The 12,770-nt window shown below is 41.2% G+C and overlaps 1 protein-coding gene across 1 annotated transcript in view; it reads right to left on the reverse strand.

The window, feature by feature from the left end:
• Nucleotides 1-1,733: 1,733 nt before the first annotated feature.
• The window catches only part of LOC139164508 (flavin-containing monooxygenase 3-like), a 31,952-nt gene continuing 20,915 nt past the window's right edge, over nt 1,734-12,770 (reverse strand). Inside the window, exons 7-9 of the mRNA XM_070746721.1 lie at nt 6,012-6,370; nt 5,476-5,548; nt 1,734-2,725 (exon numbers count right to left, since the gene is read on the reverse strand). Of these exons, the coding sequence (XP_070602822.1) occupies nt 2,383-2,725; nt 5,476-5,548; nt 6,012-6,370 (775 nt within the window). The 3' untranslated portion in view covers nt 1,734-2,382. The remainder of the gene's footprint in view (nt 2,726-5,475; nt 5,549-6,011; nt 6,371-12,770) is intronic.

Here is a 12,770-nt window from a genome sequence, read left to right on the forward strand (position 1 = left end):
TCTGGTATAATAGGGACCTGGCAATAAGCCTTCCACAAATCCAATTTGCTGAAAAACTGGACCTTCACTAAGTGGGCAAGCATGTCTTTCATAACAGAGAAGGGGTACATATTATCCACACAAAACCCATTAGTCCCCTGGGAATCAACATACAAACGCAGTGTTCCATCCTTCTTTTCCCTGAAGAGTATTGGAGCTGCAATCCGCAAGCAAGCCAATCTTAACCAGGTTTTTGTCAATATACTATTGCAGGTCTCCCATCTCCTTTGGTGTTGTAGAGTACAACTTTGGTTTGGTAGTTTGCCTCTGGGGGTAATTTTGATGGCACAATCTGTGGCAGTGAGAAGGTAGTATCTCACAATCTTTCTCACTAAAGATACCCACTAGATCTGCATAGACTGGGAGAAAGGAGTAATCCCCAGCTCTGGAGCCTCTCCAGACTTCCCCCCACATTTCCTTCTTGGCCCCTCCCTGTACCTATTCATCCAGAGATGGTCTGGGTCTGATAACTATCTTCAGCTTTCGATACCCACCTTCCCACCATATTGTGGGGCCCCACTTATCTAACCAAGTTAAACCCAGGATAATGGACTCAGTCATCTTTGCCACAGTTATGAACCAAATGACTTCCCAATTCTGTCCCATCTCTAGTCATATAGGCTCTGTGACATGGGTTGCTAGGGTCCCGCCCAACAATGAGCTATCAGCCTGCTTGAATATATAGGCTTGGCCATCTCCTGTACCAGGAGTCCTAAGGCAATGACTATCGCTTGACTGACTAGGCAATGGGTACATCCTGAGTCAATCATCACCCGGTACATCCCACGCCATCCCAAGCGGAACTCCACTATAGTTACAGGAACAATGAGTGGGCTGGCTTACCATCAGGTCCTCTGGACCCTCATCCTTGCTGTTATAGAGTGCTGTGTCAACTCACAAGCATCCCTGGATTGCCATAGGCCAGAGGGGATGGGAAACCAGTGAAATGGCAAAGCAGCCAAAGACTGAAGCACATTTCACCCTTATCTCACTCAAGATTGTATTTCAGGGTTACATACAGCAGTGTGAGCAGAGTGGACTTTACAACCCGTGAAACTGCTCCATTAGTGAATGTGATTAATGATACGCCCTGGGAGGAGGGGAAAATAGGGTCATATTGGAGTATAAACTATGTAGGGTCAGAGTTGGCTCCACTTGGGAATGTACCAACAGGAAGCTCCTAATAAATAACTGGATTTCTTTTGAAGCGTGACTCAAAACCCATGATTTATTTAGGGCATCCATTGGAATCCCGACAGTGAGCCAACTCTGACCCTATGTAAATTATGCAATATAACCCAATGCTTTGACCACATTTCTGATGTTATATGTAACTCTGCTGGCTGCACAGTGTAAAGAGCAAACCAGTGGATAATTTGAGCAAACAAAGAAACACCCAGGTCTTTGGACACCTATGGAAAACTACTTTTCTACTTTCCTTGTACAGTCCTCATCTCTGAACTGGAAAAATGCATACTCCTTTTGTCGTTATAAATATTTGTATGTGGGGGAGTTCCTATTAAGGTCTAGATGTCTGTTTCCCTTTTGTTCATTTCTACTGACTCAGGGAGAAATAAAAATAAATTTTGTCCCTTACAAGATTGTGGTAGTGATTAACACTGAAAAATAAACAACAAAACCTGGATTCAACATCTCTCATTATTTTCTGGACAGTAAAATTGCGGAAAGTTGAATTGCTGCAACTAAAGATACATTTATTTTTCAGAATACTATTAAAGTGGAATAGTACAAAATATGCATTCTTTCCCGATAGAATGACAAAACTCTTGTAATTGCAGGATACTTGGAGGAGCCAAAATAGCAATACATTAGCAGATTTTAAAATATGCTCCTGGTTGGCAACAGACCTTACTACTTCTGGCTTAACCCGATACCCCCATAATTGGAAAGAAAAGAACCCAGACCAATCCCAACATTACTACTGGAATACTTTTAAAGAAAAAAAAATGCCAAGCTGAATAAAGGGCATGGATGGAGGCATTGAGAAGTTTAGACTGGAGAAGATTACAGAGGGATAGCAACTACCTTCAATATCTGAAGTGCTGTCATGTAGAACCCTTTGGGCCACTGGCCACAATTCTCCAGGATATTTCCGGCTTAGGCTGTAGGAGAGGCCAGACATCTGGCTTCTGCACAGGAATCTGCAGATGTAATACTTGGCTGATGATCTCTTAAAATGTTTGTCAAATTTTATGTGGACTCTGTATATGCAGGTTTTCAGCACTCTTTTGAAGACTTTATTATAAAACCTGAGATTATTTTGCTTTCCAATAAAACATAGTTTAGAATCCCATGACATTATTTAATTTGACATTGAAGTTACTAGTTCAACACTATAAAAATAGCAGCCAGGAGAAATGGAATTACAAGGATTTTGAGCAAAACAGAGAAGGAGAAACACTTCTGAGAGTTTGGTACAGTTCGTGCCCTTGTGACCTTCAATGTTCGGTTCCACTGGGTTAGGATGGCATCTCTTGCTCCATCCCACTTTCCTGGCCCAGTGAGGCGAAACTGATATGGGCTGCAGGGACCAAAGAAGACTTTCAGTGCCAGCCAGGGATCTGTCAAAAAGAGAAGTGGGATGTTGGGTTTGACACCTATGTCGGAGGAGAGTTCATCCATATAGACAATGTAATCTGTTTGCAGGGTGTCAGTCTGGCCAAACCTTCAAAGAAAAAAGAAAGGAGAAAGTTTAGTAGAAGCATTGCTGAAAACCAGGAAAAACTAAAAAAAGCCTCACTCTCCTTTATTTAATGTTGGTTTAAAGTCACGAGTGAAATATATGCAAGGAAATAATATTACAATATAATATGGAATATAGAAGTGATGACTAACATTTTTGTCACAGTGTGCCAAAAGCCATCCCATAATGCAATGCACGCAATGCAACCCCCCACATGCCATGCCTCCCTGTACATATGTGACCCCCATGCTCACCCTGCCCCCCTTCCCCCATATGCACGGCAGTCCCAAAAATCAGTTGGCTGGGGGGAGGCCATGCACATGCGCAATTGAGCTGAGCTGGGGAGAAGGCTCTGTATGCCACCTGTATGCCATAGATTTGCCATCACGGGTATATAGGATCTTCTGCTTGAATTAGGGCAGTGGTTCCCCACCTAAGCATCTCTAAAATCCTGACACACACACACACCGTGACATAGAATTCTTATTATTTAAAAAGTAAATCCTACTCATGTAGAGCAAGCTAAAAAGGCCAATAACTTGGTTTAAACAAGGTTCCAATTGCCCCCATTAAAAATCAAATTGTCCCTCCTGTGGGGCATGGGCCCCATGTTGGGAACCACTGAATTAGGGCAGTGTTTTTCAACCAGTGTGCCCTGGCACACTAGTGTGCTGTGTGACATGGTCAGGTGTGCCATGGGGAAATTAAACATGGGTCCCCAAACTATGGCCCGCGTGTTGGATATGGCCCGCGGAGGCCATTTATCCAACCTGCTGGCAGCCGCCTCCATCCGAACATAAACATTTCCCTCACAATCCCTCCAGTTATCAGCGACAGGAAGAGTGGAGGCACAGGGAATGCTCACTGACCAATCACCTTCTAGGATTCATCCCGACCACTAGTGATGAACCAATAGCAGGCCGCCTCTCATCCACACCCAGGAAGGTCCCCACTCGGGCTGCCCGCACACTTGTCATTGTGTGGCCGTGGCAAGTAGTTGAAGCTGCTACTCCTCCCCATGGTTCCGATTTCTAATCCTGGTCAGGACTGGAGGTAAATGTTGCCCCCACTAGATGAAGCCTCAGCCTCAGCTGGTTATGTCTATCCTGATGGTATATATAGATATTTGACCTTTTTTCCTTTTATAAGAGGCCCCCGTAGTGGTGATATACATTTTGTGTCATTTTGGTTGGTGGTGTGCCCCAGGATTTTGTAATTGTAAAAAAAGTGCTGCGGCTCAAAAAAGGTTGAAAATCACTGAATTAGGGGATTGGACTAGAAGACTTTTAAGATCGCTTTCAACTCTGTCATTTTTCATTATGATGAAGCAAAATGTAGGTCATGACAGCTTATGTCTTTTAAATAAAACATTGTAGTAGAAAAATGCTACCAGACTCCTCTAGAATTTTTACAAGAAGCAGAGATTTTATTTTCTGTTCCTTTTCAAATGTAAGAGCATCAAGACAAAAGACTGCTCCCTAAGGTGGCTACTGAACGTTAAGAGGCTTTTTCATTCTTACTGAAAATCTGGTGTTTTTGCTGCCAAAGCTGGTTCTCTGACAATGCTGCTCTCTGGATTTGAATAGGAGCTCTGTTGTTTTGAACAATCTTTGTTCTCTCTTTAAGGAAGCATGGCATATTTCTGGATGGTAGAGTGCTATTATTTGATTTGCATTAATACTGGCTTCTCACCACAGGATTTTTGTACTTTTTGAATTCACAAAATATTTGAAGTTTATCTCTTTTAATTTTTTCTTTTAACCTTGGATTGAAATATCCAGACAGTATATGGGTCATTCCGTGTAGAGTGGACCAGTGGTCCCCACCTTACCATCTCAGATTTTGATGAAATTTGGCACATAGATTCTTTATGATATAAAACTATGCTGTGCAAAAGTTTAGTTCAAAAGACTAAAACTTGGGAGTTCTAGGAGACCTCAAATAAAGGGTTGCAAAATGCCGAGTCAGCAAAAATGACATTTTGGGCCATTCTAGAAGCTGTAAACACGGCAGTTTCAGTAGTATGTTGGAGACATTTGGACAACCTGCACACCTTGTATGGCTTTATAAACTGAAAAAACCCATGTACCTAGCTCTCTTACTTTTTACATAGTTCAGGCTCAAACTTTGCAAAAAAAAAAAAACCCTGAAAAATGAATTTACAGCAAACTTCAGGCTGCTGTAGTTTCAAAACTACTTGGCCTTTCAGGTTGCTTTTTGGCAGATGTACTAAGTACACAGCTGCAATGAGGACTTCCAATTTGCAGCACTTTCCTTCAAGTTGTAGAAAATATATAAGAGTTCAAAGTTGGTACTTAACGGATATTTGCCACATTTTGGCTATCTTTGATGCCCTGTTTGATCCTGTGGGATTCTCTCAATTTAGCACCATTAGAGAGAGCAGATTCTCTTCTTTAAGAATATATTGTTTTAAGTTTGGAGTCTCTTCATATAAGGATAGAAAAATCTCCTCAGCTATTTGCGGGCAGCCTGTGGTTTCTGCACTGCACTCTTGATACAAGTGCAGTAAAAGTGATTTGTATTTCAACTTTCTTTTGAATAAAATAAAATAGACTAAAGACAAAGATAGTAATAGATTGTCTCTAAAGTACTTTTACTATTTTAGTAAATCGTCCCAAAAGTTAAAAAGACTTTTAGGACTTGAAGTGATGGTATTAAAATTTCTTACATGGGTAGAGATTTAAAAGATCATATCTGCAATTAATACATACCATTTGAGCTTTTTCCCCATTTTCTCATCTATATCATCCATCATGGTGGTCTTTGAAGGCAATTTACATAATCCTGTAGAAGAAGGAAGAATTGACTATGATTTCTTGATAATCACTTTTTCACAGATACGATAAGTTTATCCTTCTACCCATCTCTTTATCCATACATTCTGCTTTATTTTAAGTGAAATGGCTTCAGAATATACCACCTGGATTTTCAATATGATTTGAGAAGCAGGATATAGGCAAAGAATTATCAAAAAGAACTTTTAAAAAACAAAATAAAATATTATATATGGATGATCATTCAGAATATTTTGACCCTGGTCTGACAAGGTAACTGCAGTTACCCAAGCAAAAATTCAGATTCTGGTCGTGGATCATTCATATCAGATGTTACATTTTATTCTGACTAAAAGCCAGCTCTGTATGATTCATGTAAAATTAGGACTAGTAATTATATTAATTTGAAGACATGAAAATGTCAAGTAAGATGTGAAACAGGGGACATCCTGATGTACAGTGTTATCACTAACCCTTAAATACTCTTGTAGCCCAGCGAGCCTGGAGCTCAGCAGTTGTGATAGCTGATCCAAGAGATTGGACTAAGCCAATAACTGCCATGGTTGGTTTCTCCGATAGAGGCGGGAGGATACTTTTGTATAGGGTGACTTCATTATTTCTACTCTTTATAATGGATTCATCATCCATGAAAGGGTAGTCAAAGGTGTAGCCTGTAGCAAAGATGACATAATCAAGGCCATCCATCACAGTCCCATCTTGAAATATTGCAGAGGTTTCCGTAAATTGTTTCACATTGGGTTTAACCACAACAGTGCCACAGATAATGCGGCTCGGGAGGTCATCATTGAAGACAGGCTCCTTTCGCAGAGTCCTAGATAGAAAGAGAAGAGAGGGTGACCTTTAAGTTGGCATATATCACTTTTTAAAAAGGCTTATACCGTATATTTATATAACATATAGTGTATATTATATAGTTACTGTCTCAGGATATGTCAGGTATAAAAAACAAGGTCTGTATGTCAAATTTCTGAACTACTGATTTATTATTAAAGCTTATGACCAGGGATCTTTTATACCAGCTGTCAAATTCCCAGCCCGCAGACTGGAGTGTCACACATGGGCCACACACATGCCCTGTTTAGCAAAGGAGGGGGAGTCCAAATACATCACATGATGCCACCATGATGACATAAGTTTGAAACCCGTGTTTTAGATTAACATTCTGCACCTGAAAATAACTAGATAAGGGTCAACAGTTTTCAAGGAAGTTTGGACTTATAAGGGTTCTAAACCGATGTCTCATTTAACTCATCACCCTGACTCTGCCACTCTCTCTCCTACAGAAAGAAAGTAGGGGGACCATTCTTCATTTTTTTCTGCTTCATCCTTTCTATCTGATCTGCAGCAACAGAATGTTGATACATGCTCTTTATCAACATTATTGTTCTTTTTAAACAATTTTATCAAATGCATTTGCATGTTTTATGATACATGGATTTATGATATAAATTCTCAGCCATTTTATTCTTCCCCAGTTTTCTTTTTTTCATGTTTATTTACATTGCACTGTTCTACTGTTTGATACCCATTCAAACATACAAACTTCATTTTTTATTCAGCAGAGCAGATTTGAAAGAAAAAGACTTCCACCTGGAATTTCATCTTAGCTTCAAGAGAAATTGTCCGTGTTGATTTTCTTAGCCAGTTGTTACTTTTAAAATTGTGCATATGTTTACCTAAGTACATTCATGAATGATGCTAAGTGTTACCTGGGCCAAAGTGGAAAACCACAGGCTCGGAAGTCTTTTGTAAATATGGTCCTAGGGCACCTCCAAGTGTTCCTACCAAATTACAATTTTAATGAGACGGAGTTTCAATTCCTGTCTTAGCCTCATCACTTTTGGGATATGACTTATCACACCACTGTATGGCCAAGTGTGGCTTTTGGTCCTGAAAAGCTATATATATATGTATTTGACTTGCCATTGAAGCCACTTAAGCATAAATAATTTGTAATATGAATAAAAACCAGCTCATGAGAAAAAAAGGCATCAAAGAATATGTCATATCTTAAAACAGTAATGAGGAATATTTGGGTGGTGGACCAAATCCAGGGAGTTCCCTCATAGTTCTGTCTTGCCCTTCAGATTCAACCGATCCATATTTGCAGCCATTTCCATCTTATGGTTCAGCCACCTTGCATGAAACATTTTTTGTTCTTAGTTATAAGATTGGATTTTGGTAAATATGTAAATCTGCTCACTTCAGGATCTATAGCAGGCATGTCCAACCTGCAGGCCTTGTGCCTCATGCTGCCCTGGACAACTAATACTGTGGCTCCCCACAAGATCATAAACTTTTAACATTAAATATTTTACATATGGCCCATGCAAGGCAAAAGGTTGGACATCCATATTCTGCATTCTTGACAGCTTCTCTTAGAAGATTTCTCAAATTATAAGTTTTACCTCTCTTGGGGAAGTGCAGGCATTGTCCAGGAGAAGTGTGAAAAACTTTTTAGTTGTGCATTATTATAATAAACGCATCTTTCTCAATGTTCCATTGTATTGTTTTCATTGTTCATTTATATTTATTTTGGTGTTTGGATTTTTAAGAGAGGTGTGTGTGTGTGTGTGTGTAAAGTATGTAGATATATAGATATAGCCAACATCAAGAAAATTGTCCAATGGGGTATTGTAGTAGTCTGCAGTTTGGACTAAGTTTATGTCACCAAGTGACACAATCTGGACAAGCAGCATGGGACAACAGCAGCTTAAATGGTAAAAAGATATTGGCTTCCTATGAACGGGATTTTCAGGCAAGCAGGTATTAACACAGCTTTGAATGAACCAATGGACAGATCAGGCCAACAGATTTATGAGAAGGCACGTTTATCACCTGGCTAATGCCTCTCCATATTAGCCATTACTGTAGAAAAATCAGGCCAATGGGTTTTTTTTACACTAGTCCATCCTTTTAGGTACTGCCAGTAAATTAGATCAACTGATCATCCTAACTAGATTGACCTGCATAGTGATACTATTCTCTTCCCGAATCATGATCCTTTCTTCCAATACAGACTGTCTCTTCATCCCCCCCTCACCTTGTTTTATAGGAATCAATATATAGTGTTAATTAGGGTTGTATCTGGGAAGTCTCCAAATCTTGTATTCCAAATTCTTTAAATCAGCCCTATATCACAGTTCATGACTGTTACAAAACAGTCATCATAGTACAAAGCTGTACTAGGGATTATTATATTGAACAGACTTACACTCCCCAGAAAAAATGTTTAAAATTCTTCAAGTTTTTGCTAAAAATTCTGAAGCTTTCAAAACCAACTCCTAAAGAAAAAGTTAAGGAATGAAATAATGTTAGCTTATTGGGATTGACACAAAAGTTTATATTTAATTAAACATTTTCTGGATTGGATTTTAGCTTTGAATTGATATGAATGAGAAAATAATAGTTTTTCTGAACTTTGACCACTTTCTTCTAATCTCAGTGTTTGTATTAAGTGAAGTGTGTGTCTTGAACAAATCAAACTCACTTCAGAAGAATATTTAAACTATTTCACAATTCAGAGAGACTGTGATTTATTTATAGATTTCTTCTTGCAGTTTATGGTATCTTTCTTAGAAAAGTCAAATTATTGCTGTTATAGTTATTTTATCTAGAAATAGTTTTAGTTAAAAAGTTAATTTCTTTCCAGCAGGATACCAGATTGACATTTTAAGGCTTTCCCCCCAGAGATTATGAAAGGGTACTGTTGCATCCAAAGTACATACCGTACTTGGCTTTTTTTCTTGCCCATTAGTATTGTTGATTTGGCAATTTTTTTATTCTGCTTCAAGGAATGGAACATAATTTGTTCAGCTTTACAAATTCAGTTTGTAAGAATACATCTTTACTTATATTAATCCTAATGTTATTAGAATTATAAAAAATTCTATTATATTTGTTATTTCATATACAGTGATCCCTCGATTAGCACGGTCTCGATTAGCGCGAAACGCTGCAACGCGGTTTTTCAAAAAATATTAATTAAAAAATAAGTCCGCGTTTTTTTCTCTACACCACGGTTTTTCCCGCCCGATGACGTCATACTGATTGCTGATTGGCCAAAATCTCGACCAATCGTTGCAAACACAAAAAAAAGCTTTGCAACTGTTGGAACTTGTTCAGACTTGTTGGAAGATGCCTCCTAAACGTTGCACACGGAGTGGAGGCGGCGACGCTAAAAAGAGCAGGAGGATACTCACAATTAAAGAGAAAATTGACATTTTGGACATGCTGAAAGAGGGACGCTCTTATGCAGATGTTGGTCGGCAGTATGGGATCAACGAATCGAGTGTGCGAACCATTCGGAACGACGAGAAAAAGATAAGGCAAAGTACTCTGATGGCATTCAACAAGGCTGCAAAAAGAATGGTGACGCCTAGAAACAAGCGCCTTATGAAGATGGAAGCTGCTTTGTCCCTGTGGGTACAAGACTGCCGCAGAAAGAGCATTGCTTTGGATACCAACACCATAAGAACCAAGGCACAACAATTGTACAACCGTCTTGAAGACACAGAAGAAGGCGATGCAGATGAGGGAAACGCAGGTAAGGGCTGGGGTTTTTTATTCTGTCATTACATACTGTATTTAAGTGTTTTTTAAGGAAGGAGCAGGGAAGGAGGGAAGGAAGGAGGGAAGGAGGGAGGGAAGGAGGGAGGGAGGGAAGGAGGGAGGGAAGGAAGGAAGGAAGGAGGGAAGGAGGGAGGGAAGGAGGTGGGCATTTACTCTGTATGCTTTCATTCAAGTCACTTCTCTCTCCCTTTCCTGTCATTCTTCTGCTTCTTCAGCCCCAGCCACATTCACAGCAAGCAAAGGGTGGTTTGAGAAATTTCAACGGCGCTATGGCCTGAAGAGTGTGTCATTGCATGGAGAAGCTGCCTCAGCAGATACAGGTGCAGCAGAAAACTTTGTCCAGGGCACGTTTAAAGACCTAATTGCAGAAGGGGGCTACCTTCCAGAACAGGTGTTCAACATGGACGAAACAGGCCTGTTCTGGAAGAGGATGCCTTCAAGGACTTTCTTGATGCAAGATGAAGCCAAAGCCCCTGGCTTTAAGGCCATGAAAGATCGAGTGACTTTGATCATGTGTGGGAATGCAGCAGGCTTTTTGATGAAGCCAGGGCTAATCTATAAGTCACGAAATCCAAGAGCCCTCAAGAACAGAAACAAGAATTCATTGCCAGTGTACTGGATGCATAATCCTAAAGCATGGATTACAAAACCCCTCACGCGGGACTGGTTTCATCAGTGCTTCATCCCACAGGTGGAGGTGTATTTGGCTCGCAAAGGACTCGATTTCAAAGTGCTTCTCCTAATGGACAATGGTGGAGGCCATGATCACCTGGACCATGAACATGATGGAGTGCAAGTCGAATTCTTGCCACCAAACACCACATCGCTTATCCAGCCGATGGATCAAGGTATTATCCGTGCATTTAAGGCACTGTACACGCGCAATTCTCTTGGAAGCATCGTGGAAGCAATGGATGCTGATGAAAACTTCACATTGAAGGCCTACTGGCGTCAGTACACAATTGCATCTTGTCTGAAGAACATTCAGAATGCCTTAATGGATATGAAGACACAGACAATGAATGCCTGCTGGAGGAAATTGTGGCCAGAAGTGGTGCATGATTACAAGGGATTTGCTCCCGAAGAAATCCAAGATGCTGCAGTCCAGACCTCTGTGAAGCTGGCACAGGCACTGGGTGGAGAAGGCTTCGTTGATATGACACCAGATGAAGTCAATGGTTTGCTTGATGAGCATGGCCTACCGCTGACAGACAAAGATCTGGAGGAGCTGACCAGGTCAGCGAGTGAAGAAGAGGAGGAAGAGGGAGCTGAAGAAGCTGAGGAAGAAGAAGATATAGGCCTAACGCTTGAGCGGCTTGCAGAAATGAACAGAACTGCTGCACATCTGCAACGCATGGCGGAACTTTGGGATCCCAACATGACTCGCTCTATACAGTTTAACGCCTCCCTTGACAACATCTTTGCACCATACAGATCCATGTTAGGCCAGAAAAAGAAACGGCGCCAACAACTGCCCATGACCATGTTTGTCACAAAAACCAAGAGGTCTGTCACACCATCACCTGCAGCGTCCATTGTAGAAATGGTGATAGAAGAAGATCCCTAGTTATCCCAGTTATGCTAACCCCCACCCCACCCCAAAAAATGTAAATAAATATGTTATTGTTCATAACTTAAGAGTCTTATTCAATGTGTACAGTAATGGTAATTAAGGGGATGGGAAATGGTAATTTATGGGTTAAAAGTGTTGGGACTGAGTGGCATACAGGTACTGTACATACTGTACAGAAGAATGAATGAATGAATGAATGACTGAGTGAATGAAATTCAAACACAGGTGAGGGCTGGGGGGTTTTATTCTGTCATTACACAGTACATAGTTATTTAAGTGCTTTTTGAGAAAGGAGGGAGAAAAGGGAAGGAGGGAAGGAGGGAGGGAGAGAAGGGAAGGAGGGAAGGAAGGAGGGAGGGAGGGAAGGAGGGAGGGTTGCCATTGCCGCCAGCGCTGCCCCAAGAAAGCCGGTGAGAGGAAGGAAGGAGGGAGGGAGGGAGGGAAGGAGGGAGGGTTGCCATTGCCGCCAGCGCTGCCCCAAGAAAGCCGGTGAGAGGAAGGAAGGAAGGAAGGGGGGAGGGAGGGAAGGAGGGAGGGTTGCCATTGCTGCCAGCGCTGCCCCAAGAAAGCCGGTGAGAGGAAGGAAGGAGGGAAGGAGGGAAGGTTGCCATTGGCGCCAGCGCTGCCCCAAGAAAGCCGGTGAGCGGGGCGAATCGGGCGGGCGGGGGGTAGCGGCAAGGAGCCCGGAAAAATCACCATTGCATTGCCAGCCTCCGAACTTGCGTCGCTCCACCTTCTGCGCATGTGCGGCCATGAAAAAAATGGCGCGCATGCGCAGATGGTGTTTTTTACTTCCGCACCACTATAACGTGGAAATCGATTAGCGCGGGAGGTCTTGGAACGTAACCCCCGTGCTAATCGAGAGATCACTGTAATCCAAAGCACAAATTTATTAAAAGTTAATTTACTTCAGTACCATCAAAAAGGAGGATCCCTCTACGCCTCTGTAGATATCATGTATAAAATGATATGAGGACACCAATGTTAGTGTTTTATTATTAGCATTGAACAAAATGGTGTCATTATAGGAGTGGAATTTTTCTGATTTTAGGTGTTTCTCATCCCC

This window comes from Erythrolamprus reginae, chromosome 3 (assembly GCF_031021105.1).
Source record: "Erythrolamprus reginae isolate rEryReg1 chromosome 3, rEryReg1.hap1, whole genome shotgun sequence".
NCBI lineage: Eukaryota > Metazoa > Chordata > Lepidosauria > Squamata > Dipsadidae > Erythrolamprus > Erythrolamprus reginae.